General features: G+C 35.4%; 1 protein-coding gene across 6 annotated transcripts in view; it reads left to right on the forward strand.

Annotated features, from left to right (window-relative positions):
* Positions 1 to 23,181, forward strand: part of AKAP6 (A-kinase anchoring protein 6) — a 483,440-nt gene that overhangs the window by 407,508 nt on the left and 52,751 nt on the right. For all 6 annotated transcript variants that reach the window (XM_045450650.1, XM_045450656.1, XM_045450655.1 and 3 more), the window contains exon 12: positions 12,231 to 12,446. In XM_045450650.1, the coding sequence (XP_045306606.1) occupies positions 12,231 to 12,446 (216 nt within the window). The remainder of the gene's footprint in view (positions 1 to 12,230; positions 12,447 to 23,181) is intronic.

Below are 23,181 nucleotides of genomic sequence, written 5' to 3' on the forward strand. Positions count from 1 at the left end.
TTTGTCTGTTTTGTTCACTGACGCATCTCAAACACTCAGAACAGTGCCCATTACAATAGGTGCTCAATAAATATTTGCTCAGTAAATGAATTTGTGTTTTTTCCATCTCTGCTCTCACAACCACGCTAGAATTAAGAAGAATTAAGAATAGCAGAGTACTATTTTTTTTAAAGATTTTCATTTATTTTTTTTCATTTATTTTTTTAATGTTTATTTTATTTTTGAGAGAGAAGGGGAGGAGGGACAGAGAGAGAGGGAGACACAGATTCTAAAGCAGGCTCCAGGCTTTGAGCTGTCAACACATAGCCCGACGCGAGGCTTGAACTCAGGAACTGTGAGATCATGACCTGAACCGAAGTTGGACACTTAACCAACTGAGCCACCCAAAGCCCCAAATGATTTTCATTTTTAAGTAATCTCTACACTCAACATGGGGCTTGAATTTACAACCCCAAGATCAAGAGACTTATGCTTTACCAACTGAGTCAGTCAGGCACCCCATAGATGACTAATTTTTAACTTAAGTCTAGAAACGGGTATAAGAGACACCTATGAAAAGTATACTGAAGTACATTGTTGGCTCTCTAATCAACAATAACTTTATGGTTGTGGCCACTTCTGGTTGGAAATAAGGGACAGGAACAGTCTTAAAATGGAAACATTTTATAAGCCTCTTCAGGTCTTTTAGAAAGGAAATGTAGCATAGTGTTTTTATGAATTAGCTCAGGATTCAAGTTGCATGGGGTAACATCCTGCCTTTGCTGCTTGTTAGCCGTGTTATCTTTGGTCCGTTACTTAACCTCCTTGTGTCTCCATTTCCTCATTTGTAAAATAGGTACATGACAATAATATATATTTCATAGTGCTGTTGTGAGGATTAAATGAGCCAATACGTATAAAATACCTAAAGAATGCATAGCATAAAGAAATACACAAATAATGTTTGTCATTAGTGTATGAGATTAGTGAAAACCAAAAAAATACTAAGAATAGTGCTCTAGCAATTTAATAATATTCAATGATTGTTGGCTATTATTTTGCAATCAAGTAAATCCTTGATTAAACATTTGAGGAGAACATAACATTTAAAAGACTTCTTATAGGTTCACATACATATAATTAACTTAGAATGACCATTGGTAAAATACATGAAGTACATCTGATATGTCACTTTTCTCATTTTCATATGGACACCAACACACAATGGATTACAGTTTCATAAGATGTGTGATCGTGCATGAAACTCACCACTGCAGTAATTAGACTTAACTAACATTCTTTAATTTCTACATTTTCTTCAACTCCTTTAACAGATCCATGCTCTTCTATATATACTTTTCTGTTTATGTTTTATGATATTTCTAGAAGTAGGACAGCTATATTAAAAACAGCACTGTATTATTTTTATCATATAGCAGAATGTCTTATCTGTTGACTGAGATTTATAGGTTTGCAGTTATGACTCTATCTCAGGGAGTTGTATAGCCATTACTTAAAAAAAATAAATGAAAGCTCTAAGTTTGCCTTTATTTAAGTGTATTAATATGTGTTTGAACTCACTGTTGCAGAACTGTGATGTCTGAATGGTATTAGTAATATCATAAGATCTCTCGTCATGACACACCCTAAATGTATGTGTGGTAAATTCTCTGATTCTATTACCAGTTATGTGGCTAATAATATACACCTGGCCTTACCAAGAGATTAAAAAAATAGCTTTGTTGTGATATAATTCACATACCATAAAATCTAATTTCAGAATGTTTTCACCAGTCCCCAAAGAAATCCCTTAACCATTAGCAGTCATTCCTTATCCCCCACTGACTGCAACCCAAGGAAACCACTAATATACATAGTATGCGTTTGTCTGTTCCAGACATTTTATATAAGTGGAATCATACAATTATGTGGCCTTTTTGTGTCTGGCTTCTTCACTTAGCATAATTTTTCAAGGTTCATTTATGTTGTGGTATGTATCAGTACTTTATTCCTCTTTTTTTTTAAGGTAAGCTCTATGCCCAAAACAGGGCTTGAATTCATAACCCCAAGATTAAGAATCACAGGCTCTACCAACTGAGTCAGCTAGGTGCCCCTTTTGTTCCTTTTTATGGTCGAATAATATTCCATTGTATGAATAAAAAATACTACATTTTTTGGATGCATTCTAACAATTTTATTTTATTGTATTTCATATTTTTTTTAATTTTATTTTTTATTTTTTAAAATTTACATCCAAATTAGTTAGCATATAGTGCAACAATGATTTCAGGAGTAGATTCCTTAGTGCCCCTTACCCATTTAACCCATCTACCCTCCCACAACTCCTTTAGTAACCCTCTGTTTATTCTCCATATTTATGAGTCTCTTCTGTTTTGTCCCCCTCCCTGCTTTTATATTATTTTTGTTTCCATTCCCTTATGTTCATCTGTTTTGTCTCTTAAAGTCCTCATATGAGTGAAGTCATATGGTTTTTGTCTTTCTCTGACTAATTTCAGTTAGCATAATACCCTCCAGTTCCATTCACGTAGTTGCAAATGGCAAGATTTCATTCTTTTTGAATGCCGAGTAATACTCCATTGTGTGTGTGTGTGTGTGTGTGTGTGTGTGTGTGTGTGTGTGTGTATAAATTTTATTTATCCATTCATCCATCAATGGACATTTGGGCTCTTTCCATACTTTGGTTATTATTGATAGTGCTGCTATAAACAAGGGGGTGCTCTCCCTCTCTCTCTGACCCTCCCCTGTTCATGCTCTGTCTCTCTCTGTCCCAAAAATAAATAAACATTGAAAAAAAATTTATAAAAAAAAAAAAAAGGGGGCGCCTGGGTGGCGCAGTCGGTTAAGCGTCCGACTTCAGCCAGGTCACGATCTCGCGGTCCGTGAGTTCGAGCCCCGCGTCAGGCTCTGGGTTGATGGCTCAGAGCCTGGAGCCTGTTTCCGATTCTGTGTCTCCCTCTCTCTCTGACCCTCCCCTGTTCATGCTCTGTCTCTCTCTGTCCCAAAAATAAATAAACATTGAAAAAAAAATTATAAAAAAAAAAATAAAATAAAAAAAAAATAAACAAGGGGGTGCATGTGTCCCTTCGAAACAGCACACCTGTATCCCATGGATAAATGCCTAGTAGTGCAATTGCTGGGTCTAGGGTAGTTCTATTTTTAATAATTAAAATAGAGGAACCTCCATGTTGTTTTCCAGAGTGGCTGCACCAGCTTGCATTCCCACCAACAATGCAAAAGAGATCCTCTTTCTCTGCATCCTCGTCACCATCTGTTGTTGCCTGAGTTGTTAATGTTAGCCATTCTGACAGGTGTAAGGTGGTATCTCATCGTGGTTTTGATTTGTATTTCCCTGATGATGAGTGATGTTGAGCATTTTTTCATGTGTCTGTCACCATCTGGATATCTTCTTTGGAGAAGTGTCTATTAATGTCTTTTGCCCATTTCTTCACTGGATTATTTGTTTTTTGGGTGCTGAGTTTGATAAGGTCTTTATAGATTTTGGATACTAACCCTTTATTTGATATTTAATTTGCAAATATCTTCTCCCATTCTGTTGGTTGCCTTTTAGTTTAGCTGATTATTTCCTTTGCTGTGTAGAAGCTTTTTATTTTGATGAGGTCCCAGTAGTTCATTTTTGCTTTTGTTTTCCTTGTTTTCCTTGTTTCCTTTTGTTGTCCTCCGGACACATGTTAAGTAAGAAGTTGCTGCAGCTGAGGTCAAAGAGGTTTTGACTGCTTTCTCCTTGAGGATTTTGATGGCTTCCTGTCTTACATTGAGGTCTTTCATCCATTTTGAGTTTATTTTTGTGTATGGTATAAGAAAGTGGTTCAGGTTCATTCTTCTGCATGTTGCTGTCCAGTTTTCCCAGCACCACTTGCTGAAGAGACTGTCTTTATTCCATTGGATATTCTTTCCTGCTTTGTCAAAGATTAGTTGGCCAAAAAATACTACATTTTTTAAATCCATTAACCATTGATATATATATGAGTTGTTTATGCTTTTTGGCTATTATGAATAACACTGTTATGAATATTAATCTGAAGGTTTTTGTGTATTCTTTTGGGTATTTATCTATGACAGAAATTGCTGGATCATGTAGTAATTCTGTGTTTAACTTTTTGAGGAAATATCATACTATTTTTTTTTTTTTGAGAAAGAGATAGAAAAAGAGAGGTGGGAGATGGGTAGTGAGAGAGGGAGAGAGAAAATCTTAAGCAGGCTCCACACCCAGCATGGAGCCCTAAACAGAGCTCTATCTCATAATTGTGAGATCATGACCTGAGCTGAAATTAAGAGTCAGATGCTTAACCAACTTAGCCACTCAGTTGCTCCATGTCATACTATTTTCCAAAATGAATGCACTACTTTGCAATCTCACCAACTGTGTATGAGAATTCCAATTTCCCTATATCTTTGTCAATGTTGTTATTTTCATCTTTTTTATTTTAGCTATCATAGTGTGGGTGAAGTAGCATCTAATTGTGGTTTAGATTTGCATTTCGCTGTTGGCTCATGATATTGAACATTTTTTCATATGTTTATTGGTCATTTGTATGTTGTCTTTGAATAAATGTCTATTGAATACTTTGCCCATTTTAAAAATGGAGTTACTTATCTTTATATGGTTGAGTTTTAAGGGTTCTTTATATATTCTGGGCACAAGTCCTTTATAAGATATAGGATTTTCAGATATTTTCTCCCATTCTGTGGGTTCTTTCATTTTTTTATGGTGTCATTTGAAGAGCAGAAGTTTTTAATTTTGATTAAGTTGTCCAAAAGTCACTTGTACTCTTGGTGGCATCTCTAAGAAATCACTGCCTAAGAAGTCAGAAGTCACTTCTACTTTAGGTGTCCTATTTAAAAAACCATTGCCTATCCCCAGGTAATGAATATTTACTCCTATGTTTTCTTTTCAGATGTTTTTAGTTGTAGTTCTTTTTTTTAATGTTTTAATGTTTTATCATATTTTTGAGAGAAAGAGACAAGAGTGTGAGCAGGAGAGGGGCAGAGAGGGAGACACAGAATCAGAAGGAGGCTCCAGGGTCTGAGCTGTCAACATAGAGCCTGATGTGAGGCTCCAACTCATGAGCCATGAGATCATGACCTGAGCTGAAGTCAGATACTTAACCAACTGAGCCACCCAGGCACCCCAATTTTAGTTTTAGTTCTTACATTTAGGGCTATGATTCATTTTGAGTTAATTTTGTATATGATGTGAGGTGGGGGAGTTCAATTCATTCTTTTGCATGTGGATATGCAATTATCCCAGCCCCTTTTATTGAAAATGCTTTTTCTGACTTAATTGTACCAAGATCTTTTTAATTCCACTTACTTTATTGGAAAGCATTCAATCATTAATCATTAATATCCTATACTTAATCATAAAATATGCCTTTTTATGGCCTAAATTGGCCATGTTACAAACATTATCTTGTCTAAATTATTGCAGCATCAGAACACTAAGTTATGTTGTTTCTATATCTAAATGTTTTATTTTGTGATGTTACCCCCTCAGAGAAGCTTTACTGACTATCCAGTTTAAAGTAACCCCCGCCACTTTCCACCATTTCACCCTATTTTATTTTATATCTCATCATTATCTGATATTTTCTTGTAGGTTTATTTATGTTTTATTTCCAGCCTCTTACCACTACCCCCCAACACACACAAATTCAAATGTAAGTTCTATGAAAGCAGAACTCTTGTTGCTCACTGCTATATCCCCATCCCTGAGAACAGTGCCTGGTACATAAGAGGCACTCAATAAGCGCATTTGGATTGTTGGGTGGATGGATGGATGCATGGATAATTGAATTATGATTATTATCATTGTCCACTTGAACTTCCATCCTGTTTTAAAATGTTACCCAAATTGTAGTTTCTTGACCTTTCTTATGTGACTCTTCCAACTGTAATGCCTGACCTCTCTTCCCTCCACCTTTTTGATCTTCAGCAACTTTAACATAGTACTAGGTCCATGAACCTTAATCTATATACTCCTGCTAGTAATGATCTTTTCATCCCCCAAGTCAACGTTTACTTTGAGGAGGGAGAGTCTTTTCTTTACAGCCAAATAACAAGCACCTAAAAACAGGTACCACATCTTATTATATTCCCCTTAATTACTAATTCCAACCTATAATGAAAAGTGTGGTGTTTAGCACATAGATGATACTCAATAAATGTTTATTGCTGTAAGAAATACCATTCATATTATCTTTGGCATCCTTGCCCCTAAATAATAATCCAGAACCAACCAGTGAAAAGCATCTTTTGAAGGCTCATAGAGGTACCAGTATTGCCTCTCATTTTCCCCACATACTGTATGTTCTTGTTAGACAATGGCTGTAGCATTAACATTATCTGCATCTGATGCTTTGTACCTTCTGAACAATAATCATGGTTTTGTTTTATTATATACACTTTCTGAGAGAAGCATCTTTAGCACAATGACACATGTATTGGAGTCATTAATTACTAAATAATTTCTTTGATAAAATTGATTAAAAGGAGAAAAATCCCCAAATATAGTATTCAAACAACCTAACATATCATCATGCTTAATAATTATACTGAAAATTCCAAAGATCATCAAGCATGTACTAATAAGATAAAGATATCTCTGGTCAAAAAGACTTATTCATTGATTGATTGATTCTTTTTCTGGCAGTAATTCAGTAACAATTAAAAAAAGAACTGAGCACCATTGGTGTGGTCTCTAGGCTCTTGGCTAACAATGTGACTCCAGAAACAGAATTGTAACTTCTATTTTATACTTCTAAAAAAAAAAAATGTGCTCAATTGGATTAATTCTCTTATCTATAAAACTAAGTTCCTCTGTTTCCATAGGCCAGTGTTTTCAAACTTCAGCATGCATTGTAATCACATATAGTGTTTGTTAAACCATAGCTCACTGATGCCTGTCCCAGAGTTGCAGATTCAGAACAGGCGGAGTGGCCCTAGAGCACTGGCATTTCCAAGTTTCCAGGTGATGCTAGTGCTACTTGGCCTGGAGAAGTCTCTGAGAATATTTGCTCTACAAATCTGGTCACAGGTAGCAGACTAAGAGAAGACAGTTTCCCACCTTATGAAATTAAAATGGTAAAATACAGAAAGTGCAAAAAGGAAAGACAACATGAAAAAGTGTGGGGGACCCTTGCAACAAAGAGGTGGAGCTATTTACTTGTGACTATTTAAGCCAGAAGAACTTGCATGTCTTTTTCACTTTTTTCCTCTCTCTGTTATTTCCTCACTCCAACTAGATTGAAGGCAAGTATGTATCATATATGCAGGTTAAAACTTCTTTATTGTGCTTACTACAGAGAGGGCCTACTCAATAGATATTGTTAAAAACTTGATCAATCTAGAAAATAAAGTTATGTTTGCTCTTATAAATGGAATTGCTTCATAAATAGTTTTTAGTTGACAGATCATCTAATGTCCTATCACTTTGTTAATATTGACCTATTTAATGATGTTACATTAACCTGCTGAATAAAATTATGTAAGAGATATAGACACAAATTGCTTTGGAGTTTCTTAAACAGATTTTTTTTCTGCTTAGTTTTGGTATTTTAACATTTTTATTTTCCTCTTCATCTCTCTTTTCTCTATTTAGTTCTTATGTTTTACTTATTGTGTGGTTTGGTTTTTGGTCTAATTGTAGTTCTTTTCTTGTAAGCTTATTTGTATCCTTCTGTGATAGTAGATGACACTATTATTTAAGGTCAAGAATATGGGTATACAAGTAAGTATAATATTATGCAATATATGTATGTATATGTGTGTATATATGCATATGTTTAATATATAATGAAAAACAAAGTATCAGTATTGGAAGTCTTACCTTTAATCGTGTTAAACTGAAGCCAATGTCAAAAAGGATGTTACATCACATTTGGCTAATAATAGAGTGGCTTAAACGGTCAAAAAGGCTGACAGAATGTCAGGAGGGGAGAAAGAAAAACCCTCATTAAAAAAATAAATAAATAGGGGCACCTGGGTGGCTCAGTTGGCTAAGTGTCCAACTTCTGCTCAAGTCTTGATCATGTGGTTCACCAGTTCAAGTCCTGCTTTGGGCTCTGTGCTGACAGCTCAGAGCCTGGATCCTGCTTCAGATCCTGTGTCTCCCTCTCACTCTGCCCCTCCCCTGCTCATACTCTGTCTCCTCTCTCTCAAAAATAAATAAAAATGTTAAAAATAAACAAACAAACAACTAAATAAATAAAAGACCCCCCCCCAAGATAGACCAAAAACATCCTTTGCATCACCATTGATTAATTGAAAACCAGACCGTTTATACGTGTGATAGAAAAACCTTCAGCCTGTTGGCAACTCTATTGTAACATGTCGAAAAAGATGTGTTTAGAAGGTTGGATATCCGATTATTGTAAAGGAAAGCAATGACTTAGAAATTTTGATTTTTTACTTTTCTACACTTCTTATAGCAAGTCTGCCTTTTTAATAACATGAGGAAATTGAATAGAAATGTAAAATAAAGAAAATAAGAGATTAGAAATTTAAAAGTAGCACACCAAACTATATTCCACCAATTGGATTCTGAAGTGATGTATGACAATGACCTCCATACTGAGAGGTAGTCTTCTAAGAAGACATTGCCTAACAATGACCAAATGATAGGACAACTAATACAAAAACATTTGGAATCTCTTTCTTAGACATACTGATAATTAATGGGGGGTTTTTTTCTTTCTTTTTAAATTTCCTTTACTCAGGGCACCTGGGTGGCTCAGTCAGTTAAGCCACCGACTTCAGCTCAGGTCATGATCTTGCCGTTTCTGAGTTCAAGCCCCATATCGGGCTCTCTGCTGACAGCTCAGAGCCTGGAGCTGGTTTAGATTCTGTGCCTCCCTCTCTCTCTCTCTCTCTGCCCTTTCCCCACTCATGGTTTGTCTTTCTCTCTCAAAAGTAAATAAACATCAAAAAAATTAAAAAAAAAATAAATTTCCTTTACTCTTCTTGTCTTTATACTTTTCTGTGAAGGCAATATGACTATGCTTGAGAATCAAGCATATCTCATCAGATATCAAGGCAAATGCTTCAGAATTGGCAATAATGAAAAACATTACAAATTTTTCTGTCAATTACTTCCTGTCCAGTTGCTTCACTGTCTCTTCTCCCTAACACACTAGGTGCTCCCGCTGCCCCAGGCTACTTGCTTCCTGAACCTTCTATCTTTATAACCACAACCATTCAGCTTGGACCCTCTGGTTCCCATTATGTCCCTGGAGATTTCACCAACTCCTCCAAAAGCAACTTGCCCAAACATTCTGTTAACAGGTCTCTCTCTACATTACTCTTGGTACCATGCTTATTTGTGGATAGTCCACCTTCAGTAGACTTTAGCTCCTTGAGAGAAGGAGCAGGAATTTGCTCCTGTTTGAAGCCTCCATGCATAAACCACCGCCTAGCAGACAGAAGGTACAATGCACATTTGAGGAAGTCTAAGAGGCAGGGATGAGTTTATCTTATTTCAGTGCCTTACTTAGGTTATTTAGTTTGGATTTGTGTTTAAAAGTACTTTTCTCTGAAAATGTAAGCCAGGAGTAGTTACAATACTTATTTGTTCCTGTGTAGCTACATTTAACATTTTTCTGTGCATAGTTTTTCATGGAAATAACGTAAACTACTGATTCTAAGAAACATCACCAGAAAATGCACTGGTTTTATTGAGTATGTGTTTGTGATTATAAATAAATATGTATATTTTAATGGTTGTCATGGAAACTCATTTATGTCGAAGAATGTTATTTTATCAGTTATATCTCCTAGATATAAAAAACTATCAAAAATTATGTTGGCATTTAAAATTCTCAATTTTTGCCTCCTTTTTAAAGTCGTGTTATTTCCCACTGTACATATAGGATAAATTATTAATCCCGAATGTAGACTAAGTTCTTTAGATATTTAAAGTAAGAGAAAAAAAACTGTGGAATTGTGAAGATCCCAAAATTAGGTAGTGAATGTCAACATTCAATAAAATCCTATACTGAACATCAAAAACAGCTTTCACAGTTTTTTACCTGGACTGACTCACATTAAGATGTGGGTTGGGGTTCATCTGGATACTTAAATACTGGGTGCATTCTAGATGCTCATAAAAAGATTATGGCCAGTGACGTTTATGAAAATTTCCCCTAGTGATCTCACATGCCCTGTTTCAGAACTTCAAAAATGCCTTTAAGGTGCATGAAGCTTATTTGGGCTACTTTGTAAATGTTACCAATGTGGCTGTGCTAGCTACACACATACGTTTAGTGCTGTCCATGGCAAATTTTCATTTGGCTAAGAGACATGGGGATTTTTTGCTAGCTTGATGAATGCAGTTACTGGTCTAGTCAACTTCAAACAGAGTTTTGCAAGATCCAATTTTATGGTATGGAAATATCACTCTTGATTTTTCTAGCCCTTTATTGTTAACAAATGTATAACAAAACAAAACAAAGAAATCCTCAATATTCATATTCATAGGACTCATTTCAATGAATTTCAGTTGGCTATATTATTATCTTGAAGTGTTAATATTGGATCAAAACTTGGCAGGTATTAATTGGACTTGACAGTTTGACTTGCTCAACAGTTCTAGAGCAAGAGAGCAAATTTGTGTGTGTGTGTGTGTGTGTGTGTGTGTGTGTGTGTGTGTGTGAAAGAGAGAGAGAGAGAGAATGTATTTAGGAGGGGGCAGTTAGCAGGATGGGAGGAGATGGAAACAATGCTTTTTGCTTTGATAGGCCCTCAAGTTTTATCTTTGAATGTCTAGGGGTTTCTCCTCATTCAGCCTTGAACAAATGAATAGCATCAGTAAAGAAATTTGTCAGACCTGGTGGTTATATTAGGAGTTATGTAGGAAAATAATAATGAATGCTAGGAAAATAAATAAGGGTAAGTTCAGGAAACATAACTAAAAATGCTGCACTGGTATAAATTGAATAATAAAATTCCTAGTCATATTTTGCCATAAATAGAGGTTTGGGAATTTGTCATTCACCTTATTTAAAATTCAGAAATATTAAAGGTACAGTGTTCTTTCATTACAGAAATAATAGAATTTCAGCTATTACCGAGCTAGGGTCATTTAAATGGCTACTGCATGTATTATATCAGTAAGTGGAACATCTGTATGAAATGTCCACCTGCTGATCTACTACCACTCTGTGCACATTTCAATGAACCGCATTTAATCATTTTAAGACTTCTACTAATGAAGCCTTATCTAGATTAACATTTTAAGCACAAATACTTTTAGGCATTAAAACTCTCACACTAAATGAAATTGCATTGTCTTGTTTACCCTTGTTGATTAATAAGCAATCTGTTAACTGTTAGAACAGTCCAATTGTAGCAGTAGAAGGAGATTAGTAATTCAGTGATGTTTGTGGATATAATCATCATTTCTCCTGAAGGCTTTGAATTAGAATATCACTTACACACTATCCGTAGGCAAAGAAAAGATATAATATTTTTAGACATGTGTACCCACTATTTTGCTTGAATCGTTCAGCTTAGGGTCACTGCAGCAATACAAATGCTTCTGGGGGCAAAATGCTATTTTGATGCATGCATATCCTTCTTAAATTGTGTGAATGTCTATTAAAAGAAACAGCAACCAACAAATAGTGCAGTAATAATCCAGTATCCTAATTTCTGTTCTCAGAACATTATTGCTTTGTTAATCAAGCTTCGGAAGAGAAATGTTGCTTATCCATTTTTCCCCAATAATAGATGTTAGGTATGAAACTTCTCTGCAATCTTATTTAACTTATTCCCAGCCAGTAGAAAACTAAACTCTCGGCCTCAAAAAATCTAGGAGTAAGTTTGGAAAATTTCCATTTCCTTTTGGAGCCCTTCTCTATCTTTTGTGTTTCCTGTCACCTGGAATTAAAGCAGGTCAATCTGTTTGGCATTCATATGACCTAAATTTCATTCAGTTATAAATTGTTAATCACCTAGGTGTCCAGGTGGGACCCAACGTTTTATATGGAGAAATCATTGAAAAAAAGGGAAGAAGAGTGGGATGCAGCTGAATTCTTTGGCATTAGTTGGGTATCAATAGACGGTCTCCAATCTAAAGGCAACTCCAGAGCCATTCTTGTCTTATTCATAGCCAAGCATATCACTATAATTTGAAATTATGGTGGAAGTAGGTGTTTCAATTTGGGGGTAATTATGCTTTATAAACACCCACGGATCAAGCCCTTTCTGTGTTGCAGTCCCTCTGTGGTGAAATCAAGCAGCGACGACGTGGAGTGGCCTCCATCCTGCGATTGTGCCAGCATCTTCTGGACGACCGGGACACTTGCAATCTGAACGCAGACCACCAGCCCATGCAACTGATCATTGTAAATCTTGAAAGAAGATGGGAAGCCATTGTCATGCAAGCTGTTCAGTGGCAAACACGGCTACAAAAGAAGATGGGAAAGGAGTCTGTGAGTGATATTTTTTTTTTTAAGCATAATGGTCTCTTATTTTTCTCGGAAAAAAATTATTTCAGAACTTGGAAAATGTATTCATCTTACAAGTGGTTTTGTGAAAGAAAGGGATAGATCTCTCCAACCACTAGATGAAATTCCATTTGTCATAGCACAGAGATTTATTTGCCTACCAATAAGAAGTGTTTCATTGTATCTCATTGTCTTGAAAAAAATCACAGGAAGAGTTGGCTTAATCTTGCCAAACTAAGCCATTAATTCCTTCAGTCATTCCTTCACCAGTGATATTCTTTAATCATAAAATACCCCATAAAGATTTTGTTAGAAGGCGGCTTTCTACTCTGAAAGCACGTGTGGCAATGTGTATACTCTATGAGGCATTGCTCTATGAGGCAATGACATAAAGTATACTGCTTACCTTTTCATTACATGATGACTTAACACTGTTCATACAACAAACTCCATTTCTTTTGCTTAGAGCTTCTTTTGATAGATATGCATTGCTGAGAGCTAGAAAGTTTCCTCCGTGAATTCTAATGCAGTGTTCAAGGTAGGGGTAGGGTCCCTTTTAAGAATTTTCCAAGTTGATTATAAGTTCAAACCATTGATACATGAAGGAAATATATGTGACTAATGTTGCTTAATAATAGTAGAGAATAAGTTCTTGTCCAGAAAACCTTCATATTCTTAACAGAAAAGATTTATTGATAAAAAGATTGCATTCCCCAAATGCCTTTGACGTCACTGACCATTAGTTGAATACCTAATTTTCATGTTTGACTTACATAAATGAAACACATACATACATACATGGAATGGAAAGTTATTGTTATATGTTTATATTATCAGTTCTATGGGTTTGGAAAGTCCAAGATTCAAAATTGAAAAATCAAATGTAATAATCCTGCCACTGAAAAAAGTCTTCTCCTGTGAATTCTAATTTTAACAAATTCTTAATATTTGCTGTCTGATGTGTTTGGCATCGGGGACTGGGAACAGAAGGGACAATGAATCAGTAAGCCTTCTCACTTTTTCTGCATCTGCAGCTATGTTGAGTCTAGGGGGTGATTGTATCATCAACAGTTCAATTTAATTGTTTTGAGCTGAAGTTGTTAAATTTCTTAAGACTTCCAAGTTATTACCAGTAATCGGAGTCTATATAATTGGATGTCTTTCCTGGAAAAGACCTATGAAACTATTTAGCTAGTGTGTTTTCCCTTTCTTCCTTCCTTCCTTTCTTTCTTTCTTTCTTTCTTTCTTTCTTTCTTTCTTTCTTTCTTTCTTTCTTTCTTTCAGTGTTTGGAAGGGCAAAAGAGGTTATTTTTTATTCTATAGTTTTGAAGCCTCTAAGCATAGTAGTGACCATAATAAAACTTACACAAAAACCATCTGCACCTGGAGAAGCTCTGACATTTTGGAAGCATTCAAGCTGCTTTGGAGGAGACAAAAATGGCTTTCTTTGGGGATTTACTTGAAATCATATGATCAGGGTTGCAGGACTAGATCTCTGTGGACTAGATGTAGACATTTTTATCCTGCTTCTGTGGTAGAAGTAAGCTTTCATTTTAAAACCCCGGCTACTTCTTAGAGGCTCAAGCTAACAGATAGAGGTAGATATAAATTGCGGATAAAGAAAAGTCTCCCCTTTTCTTTAGGTTGTCTACTGAGTGTGTAGGCTTTTGGAATGATGGAGGTAGCAAATAAGGTCTGTGCTAAACAAGGTTGAAAATCACTGTCAAGAAAAGGATAGAACAGAGTAAGACTAATGGCAACAATTCAGTCAGCAGAGGGTACCTAATTAAGTTGGAGATATTTCTTGCTTCTGATCTCTGTTGTTTAGTAAAGAGTCCATATTGCTTTGATGGGCAAGCAACCATTGACCCTTGTGGGAGGCTACCTATGCAGAAAATCAGAAGTCTCTAAGTGGTCTGTTTGCTTGTTTATCATATGCCTCACCCTCATGCCATCCCCTTGGTCCTTCATGCACAGGGACTTTCAGTGCCTGTTTGCAAGGCCCGGGACGTACTTGCACATGGTAGATGTTTGACAGATATTTGCTAAATGAATGAGTACATGCTTTTATTTAATAAATTTTCTTTTATTCTGACATTTGGTTTAAAACTATATCTACATTCATGATCAGGGTTCATATTCCCCCAAAATGGCTTTGAGTATTATTACATTTCTATAAGACTATTCACCTTCATGAGACCACCAAGAAGATGCCTTTTGACCTGTGTGATGGTGATAATGTTTCCAATGATAGTGACAATGTTTCCAAGTTCTAAAACATGTGAAGTATCTGGTGGTATACTCTTTTCTTCAAAAGTTATTTCTGAAGGAAATTCTGTATGAGCTATTGGATAAAAATGTGGACTAGGTCAATTTGATACCATGCATTAGTAAAAGAAAGTATAAGAACCGCATAATCCTCTCGATAGATATAGAAAAAGCATTTGACAAAATACACAGCTTTGATAAAAACTCTCAAGAAATTAGGGATAGAAGGATCATACCTCGAGATCATAAAAGCCATATATGAAAGACCCACCACTAATATCATCCTCAATGGGAAAAAACTGAGAACTTTCCCCCTAAGGTCAGGAACTCAACAAGGATGTCCACTCTCACCACTGTTATTCAACATAGTGTTGGAAGTCCTAGCTTCAGCAATCAGACAACAAAAAGAAATAAAAGGCATCCAAATTGGCAAGGAGTGAGTCACACTTTCACTCTTTGCAGACAACATGATCCTCTATGTGGAAAACCCAAAAGACTCCACAAAAAAACCGCTAGAACTGATCCATGAATATGCTCGAGTCACAGGATATAAAATTAATGCATAGAAATCGGTTGCATTTCTATACACCAATAATGAAGCAGCAGAAAGAGAAATCAAGGAATCAATCCCATTTACATTTGCACTAAAAACCGTAAAATACCTAGGAAATAAACCTAACAAAAGAGGTGAAAAATCTATACACTGAAAACTATAGAAAGCTTATGAAGGAAATTGAAGAAGACACAAAAAAATGAAAAAAAAAATTCTAATCCATGCTCATGGATTAGAAGATCAAGCATTGGGGCGCCTGGGTGGCGCAGTCGGTTAAGCGTCCGACTTCAGCCAGGTCACGATCTCGCGGTCCGTGAGTTCGAGCCCCGCGTCGGGCTCTGGGCTGATGGCTCGGAGCCTGGAGCCTGTTTCCGATTCTGTGTCTCCCTCTCTCTCTGCCCCTCCCCCGTTCATGCTCTGTCTCTCTCTGTCTCAAAAATAAATAAACGTTGAAAAAAAAAAAAAAAAAAAAAAGAAGATCAAGCATTGTTAAAATGTCAAAACTACACAAAGCAATCTACATATTCAATGCAATATCTATCAAAATAACACCAGCTTTTTCACAGAGCTAGAACAAATAATCCTAAAATTTGTATGGAACCAGAAAAGACCCTGAATAGCCAAAGCAATCATGAAAAAGACAACCAAAGCTGGAAGTATCACAATTCTAGACTTCAATCTATATTACAAAGCTGTAATCATCAATATAGTATAGTACTGGCACAAGAACAGACACTCAGATCAATGGAACAGAATAGAGAATCCCAGAAATGGACCCACAAACATATGGCCAACTAATCTTGGACAAAGCAAGAAAGAATATCCAGTGGAGTAAAGACAGTCTCTTTAGCAAATGGTTTTGGCAAAACTGGACGGCAACATGCAGAAGAATGACCAGGACCACTTTCTTACAATGTGCACAAAAATAAACTCAAAATGGATGAAAGACCTAAGTGTATTACAGGAAGCCATCAAAATCCTAAAGGAGAAAACAGGCAACATCCTCTTTGACCTTGGACACAGCAACTTCTTACTTGACATGTCTCCAGAGGCAAGGGAAACAAAAGCAAAAATGAACTATTGAGACCTCATCAAGATAAAAAGCCTCTGCATAGTGATGGAAAAAATCAGTAATACTAAAAGGCAACCAATGGAATGGGAGAAGATATTTGCAATGACATATCAGATAAAGGGTTAGTCTCCAAAATCTATAAAGAACTTATCAAATTCAACACCCAAAAAACAAATAATCCAGTGAAGAAATGGGCCAAATTTATGAATAGACACTTTTCCAAAGAAGACATCCAGATGGCTGACACATGAAAAAATGTTCAACGTCACTCATCATCAGGAAAGTACAAATCAAAACCTCAATGAGATACCACCTCACACCAGCCAGAATGGTTAACATTAACAACTCCAGCAATGACAGGTTTTGGCAAGGATGCAGAGAAAGAGGGTCTCTTTTGCATTGCTGGTGGAAATGCAAACTGGTGCAGCCACGCTGGAAAACAGTATGGAGGTTCCTCAAAAAATAAAAAATAGAACTTCCCTACAACCTAGCATTTGCCCTACTAGGTATTTATCTATAGGATACAAAAATGCTGATTCGAAGGGGCACATGCACCGCAATGTTTATAGCAGCTCTATTGACAATAGCCAAAGAATGGAAAGAGCCCAAATGTCCATTGAGTGATGAATGGATAAGGAAGATGTGGTATATATATAAAATAACATATTACTCAATGAAAAAGAATTGAATCAAAAAGAATAAATCTTGGGGCGCCTGGGTGGCGCAGTCGGTTGAGCGTCCGACTTCAGCCAGGTCACGATCTCGCGGTCTGTGAGTTTGGGCCCCGCGTCGGGCTCTGGGCTGATGGCTCAGAGCCTGGAGCCTGTTTCCGATTCTGTGTCTCCCTCTCTCTCTGCCCCTCCCCCGTTCATGCTCTGTCTCTCTCTGTCCCAAAAATGAATGAACGTTGAAAAAAAAAATTAAAAAAAAAAAAAAGAATAAATCTTGCCATTTGCAACAATGTGGATGGAACTAGAGTGTATTATGCTAAGTGAAATAAATCAGTCAGTGAAAGACAAATACCATATGACTTCACTCATATGTGGACTTTAAGATACAAAACTGATGAACATAAAGGAAGGGAAGCAAAAATAATATAAAAACAAGGAGGGAGACAAACCATAAGAGATTCTCATATACAGAGAACAAACGGGTGTGGTGTTGGGCGGCGGGGGGGGGGGGCGATGAGCTAAATGGACAAGGGGCCTTAAGGAGGACACTTGTTGGGAAGAGCACTGGGTGTTATATACAAGTGATGAATCACTGAATTCTATTCCTGAAATCATTATTACACTATATGGTAACTAACTGGGATTTAAATTTTTTTTAAATGTGGTGTAGGTTCTGATACTGCAAATTAGAAGCTCTGATTCAGTCACTGTGTTATAGGATTGTCTTCATTAGTCATTTTGGAAATAGCTTATATAAGAGATGTCACTTAATCACATATGCAGTATTCCTTATGGTTCAATTGACATCTGTTTGTGTGATGATTCGATTACTATTGGTCTTCTCCATTGGTCTGAAGAAAGCAGCCACATAGCCAGTTTCTGTTCACCTCTGCATTCCTAAAACTTCACATAGGGTTTAATAGGTACTTCATAATATTTGTTAAATAAGTGAATTTTCTCTAAGAGATGCTCTATAGTAGTCAGTGTTAGAGATTCAGCAGTAAATTAGATCCCTTCCCCTTCCTTAAAAAGCATAGCTCGAAAGATAATACAAATGTAAAAATAACTATCATACTAGGTAATATTCATAGCTAATTACAGACAAAAATATGGAAAAACTTTCCATAATATTCAGAAAAATTTAGGTAAGTGTATAAATGTCAAACTTCCCTATTACCCCTAACTAGGTAAATAATGAATATATTTATCTCTTTTTCAAAAGTTACAAGAAAGCAAGAGATCTTGTATAAAACCTCCAAAGCACCTTTCTCCCTTATCAAGTATCTTGACAAATCCCAAAAGTATCTTTTTCCCTTATCAAGATTTTGAAATTGCATAATTATTTTATATTACACTTGTTCTTCATACATTTAAACTCTTTACCCAGACTTACTTTTGTGTGTTTGTGTGTGTGTGTGTCTGTGTGTGTGTGTGTTAACTGTAATATTGATGTGTGTCCATACTTTTCAAGCTTTAATTCTAATTTTCATTTGAATTGTATCTTTTGGGTTTTTTTCTTTCCTAGTCTTCTGTCTTCTTTCTTTGTGAGCCAAAGAAACTTGAGTTTTGTTCCTTTTATTCCTTTCATTGATTCAGGCCCATATCTTGACTGACAGTACTATACATTTATGTTACCTTAAGCCATCCCATCTTCCAAAATAGCATTCTGAATTTATTATGTGTTTATTATAGAGAACCAAGATTTTACCAGTTTAAATATCACTTCTTACAATAGATGAAAATTAAAATGTATAAGACAATCCATAGTAACGACAATCATCCATACCAATAATCTATAAATTTACTCAGAACAGTGTTTCTTATCTTTTAATAAAGAGGCCATAACTCCTTGATGAAGGCTGTAGGCCTTCTTCCTCTTAAAGTACATAAGCAGATATCCACTTTCAGCCAAGATATAGTATGAGATCACATTTATCCTTGTACCTGAAACAACTAAAAAACTGGGCAAAATCACATTAATTTTTTTTTTTTTTACTTTTGAGAGAGAGAGAGAGAGAGTGAGCAAGTGGGGAGAGGCAGAGAGAGAGGAAGACACAGAATCTGAATTGGCTCCAGGCTCTGAGTTGTCAGCACAGAGACCAATGTTGGGCTTGAACCCACGAACCATGAGATCATGACCTGAGCCGAAGTCATCCACTTAGCTGACTGAGCCATCCAGGTGCTCCCCAAATCACAAATTTTAACCTTGCATGTGAAATGAATGAAGTGATACTATGGTTACCCAATTTTCTGCCTAGAAATTCCAAGGCACAGCATATGGAGAGGAAGTCTATGCAGATTCTGGCAGTCTCAGTTGAAGAGACAGGTCTGGGAGTCTGAGGAGGCCAAGACAGCTAAATGTGCTATAGGACTATATATATTTTGCTATTTGCTATAGAGTAATAGAGAGGAGAGAGCTGCGGAGAGAAGCTAACTTCCAAGAAGTTAGACAAAAATATTGTGCATATTAAGTACAGACATTGAAGATATCTGTCAAAAATCAAACTTTTACAGATAAAAACTATAATAACTGAGATGAAAACTACACTGAGTGGTATTAACAGCCAATTAAATATTGTAGAAGTGATTCATAAACCTGAAAACATAACAATAGAAACTGTCTAAAATGAAACACAGAGAAAAATAAGACAAAATAGAAAACAATGCATGAGTGAGCTGTGAGATAACTTTAAGCAACACGATATATATGTAATTGGAATCCCTAAGAGAAAGGACATAAAGAGAAACAATTTTTGAAGAAATAATGGCCAAAATTTTCCAAATTTGATGAAAAGTATAAACTGATACTTGTCAGTAGACTTTAGGCACAATAAACATGAAAAAACTACACAAGGGACATCATAACCAAATTGATTAAAACCAGTGATAAGGGAATATCTTCAAAGCATGCAGAGAAAACAGAGTTATTATTAAGAGTTATAGCAGACTTATTAAGAGTTATTATTATTAAGAGTTATAGCAGAATTCTTTTTCAAAACAATGCAAATCAGGAGACAGTGGAGCAACATCTTTAAAGTATTGGGAAAAAATAACAATCAAGAATTCTACACAAAGAGAAATATTCAAAGAGAAAGATAAAAACAGTTTTCAGACATCAAAAGAAGAAAAAAATTATCACGAGGAGAAATGTTAAGAGAAATTCTGCAGGCAAAAGAAAAATGCTATCAGTGGGAAACTTGAATCTGTACAGAGGAATGTTAAGTACTGGAAATGGCTACTATGTAGGTTAATATGAAACTATTTTTGTATTATTTAAATCTCTTGAATTGATAATAGGTTGTTTAAAACAAGATAGTAGCAATGTATTGTGGGATTTACAAAACGTAGAAGTAAAACATATGACAACAATATCACAAAGACCAGGAAATGGAATTATACTGTTGAATGGTTCTTATACTACATGTGGTAGTATAATATCATTTAAAGATAGATTGTGAAAACATAAAATGTATACTATGACAAACTGTATCTAATAGTCCAACAAGAGAAATGAAATCATTAACCATAAACACACACACACACACACACACACACACAATACAGGAAAAAAGGGAAAATGGGAATAAAGCACAGGTGTAACAAAGAGAAAGAAGCAAGGTGGAAGATTAAACCAATCATATCAGTAATTCTACTAAGTGTAAATGGACTAAAAACTTCACTTGAAAGTCAGTAATTGTCAGGTTGGATTAAAAAAACAAGATTGAGCTATATGTTGTCTATAATAAACCCACCTTAATTATAGACAAAATAGGTTAAGTATGGAAAAACATATATTAAACTAACACAACTGTTAATATGTAACAGATTTGATTTCAAAGCAAAAATATTATAAGATGTAAAGAAGGACACTTTTTTCAATGATAAAGATGCTAATTAATTTAGAGGACACACCATTAGTAAATGTTGATGTTCTTTTTTTTTTTTTTTTTCAACGTTTATTTATTTTTTTGGGACAGAGAGAGACAGAGCATGAACGGGGGAGGGGCAGAGAGAGAGGGAGACACAGAATCGGAAACAGGCTCCAGGCTCTGAGCCATCAGCCCAGAGCCCAACGCGGGGCTCGAACTCACAGACCGCGAGATCGTGACCTGGCTGAAGTCGGATGCTTAACCGACTGCGCCACCCAGGCGCCCCTAAATGTTGATGTTCTAATAACAGAACTTACATGAGTCAAAAACTGATACAAGTAGGCAGGGATACAGAGTTTTGGAAAAAGATTCCAACACTTTTCCTCAATAATTGGCAGCAGAAGCAGACAGAAAATCAGTAAGAATATAAAAGCCATAAACACTCCATAAATGAACTTGATCTAACTGACATTTAAAACACCTCATCCCACAACAAAAAATATACTTTATTTTCAAGTGCACACAGAACATCTACCAAAAATGACTCTTTTCTGAACCACAGAATAAGTCTAAAATGTAAAAGGACTCATATTATACAAAGTATGCTCTCTTATTATAATGGAATTAATTTAGAAATAAATAATAGGCATATATTTATAAAATCCTCAAATATATGGAAACTAAATAGCAAATTTATATACAACTCATGGAACAAAGAAGAAATTAGAAGGGGAAATTATCAAGTGTTTTTGTACTGAATAGAAATAGAAAAAATTAAAATTTGTGCCACAAAAATTTGCTATTAAAATAATGATCTTAGCTTTCACCATATGCAACTAGAAAAATAAGGGCAAATTAAACACAAAGTAGGTAGAAGAAAAGGGGGGGGGGAGGAAATAAATATCAGAGCAGAAATCACTGTAATTGAAAACAGAAAAACAATAGAGAAAAAAAATCAATGAAATAAAAAAAGCTGTTTTATTGAAAAGATAAAAACTTTATCAAGACTGATCAGGGAATATGGAGAAAAGACACAAATTATCAACATCAGGAATAATAGACATCACTACATATTCTACTAATACTAAAAATGTGAAGGGAATATTATGAATAATTATGCCATTAAGTTCAACTATTTAGATAAAATAATGTAGAAACTTTATCAACTTAATAAAGGATGTATACAAATAATCTATTTTTTATTTTTTATTTATTAAAGTTTATTTATTTTTTTAGAGAGAGAGAGTGAGTGGGATAGGGACAGAGAGAGAATCCCTCTGTCAGCATGGAGCTGACATGGTCAGCATGGAGCCCGATGTGGGGCTTGAACCCATGAACCATGAGATCATGACCTGAACCAAAATCAAGAATTGGATGCTTAACAGACTAAACCCAGCCAGTAACCCCTACAAATAATCTAAAGCTAGCATATTTAATGGTAAAAGACTGAATACTTTTCTCCTAATATCAGTAGAAGGCAAGGATGTCCATTTTCACCATTTCTTTTTAACATCGCACTGGAAGTTTTAGCCCATACAAGAAAACAAGGAAAAAAGGAATTAAAGGCATGCCACTTGGAAGATAAGGGACCAAATTATCTTTACTCACATGCTTCATGATCATCTATGTAGAAAATGCTATAGATTCTCCAAAAAAAAAAAAAAAGATCCTAGGGCTAGTAAGACTTTAACAAAGTGATAGTATACAAAATGAATATACAAACATCAATTGTATTTTTATGTGCTATCCATGAACAGCCAGAATTTGAAATTAAAAAACCAGTATCATTTATAATAACAGCAAAAATATGAAATACTTAGGGATATATCTCACAAAATACATGAAGACCTATTCTCTGAAAATTACAAAATATTGGTGACAGAAATTAAATAACTAAATGAGTGATGAAGTATACTGTGCTCATGGATCATAAGGCACAATATTAAGATATCAATTCTCCCCAGATTTATCTGTAAGATCAACGTAATTCAAATGACATTTCAAGTAATGTATTTTGTAGAAATTTATAAGCTGATTCTAAAATTCACATGGAAATGCAAAGGCATTAGAATAGTCAAAACAATTTTGGAAAAGATGAATAAAGTTAAAGGACTTACACCTCCTGATTTCAAGACTTAAAATAAAGCTACAGTGTTTGGGAGAGTATGGCTTTAGTGTCAAGGCCAAGAAATAGATCAATAGAACAGGGTAGATATTTCAGAAATAGAACTGCACAAAAATGGTCAATTGATTTTTGACAAAGATGCAAAGGCAATTCCAAGGGTAG

This window comes from Leopardus geoffroyi, chromosome B3 (assembly GCF_018350155.1).
Source record: "Leopardus geoffroyi isolate Oge1 chromosome B3, O.geoffroyi_Oge1_pat1.0, whole genome shotgun sequence".
Lineage (NCBI taxonomy): Eukaryota > Metazoa > Chordata > Mammalia > Carnivora > Felidae > Leopardus > Leopardus geoffroyi.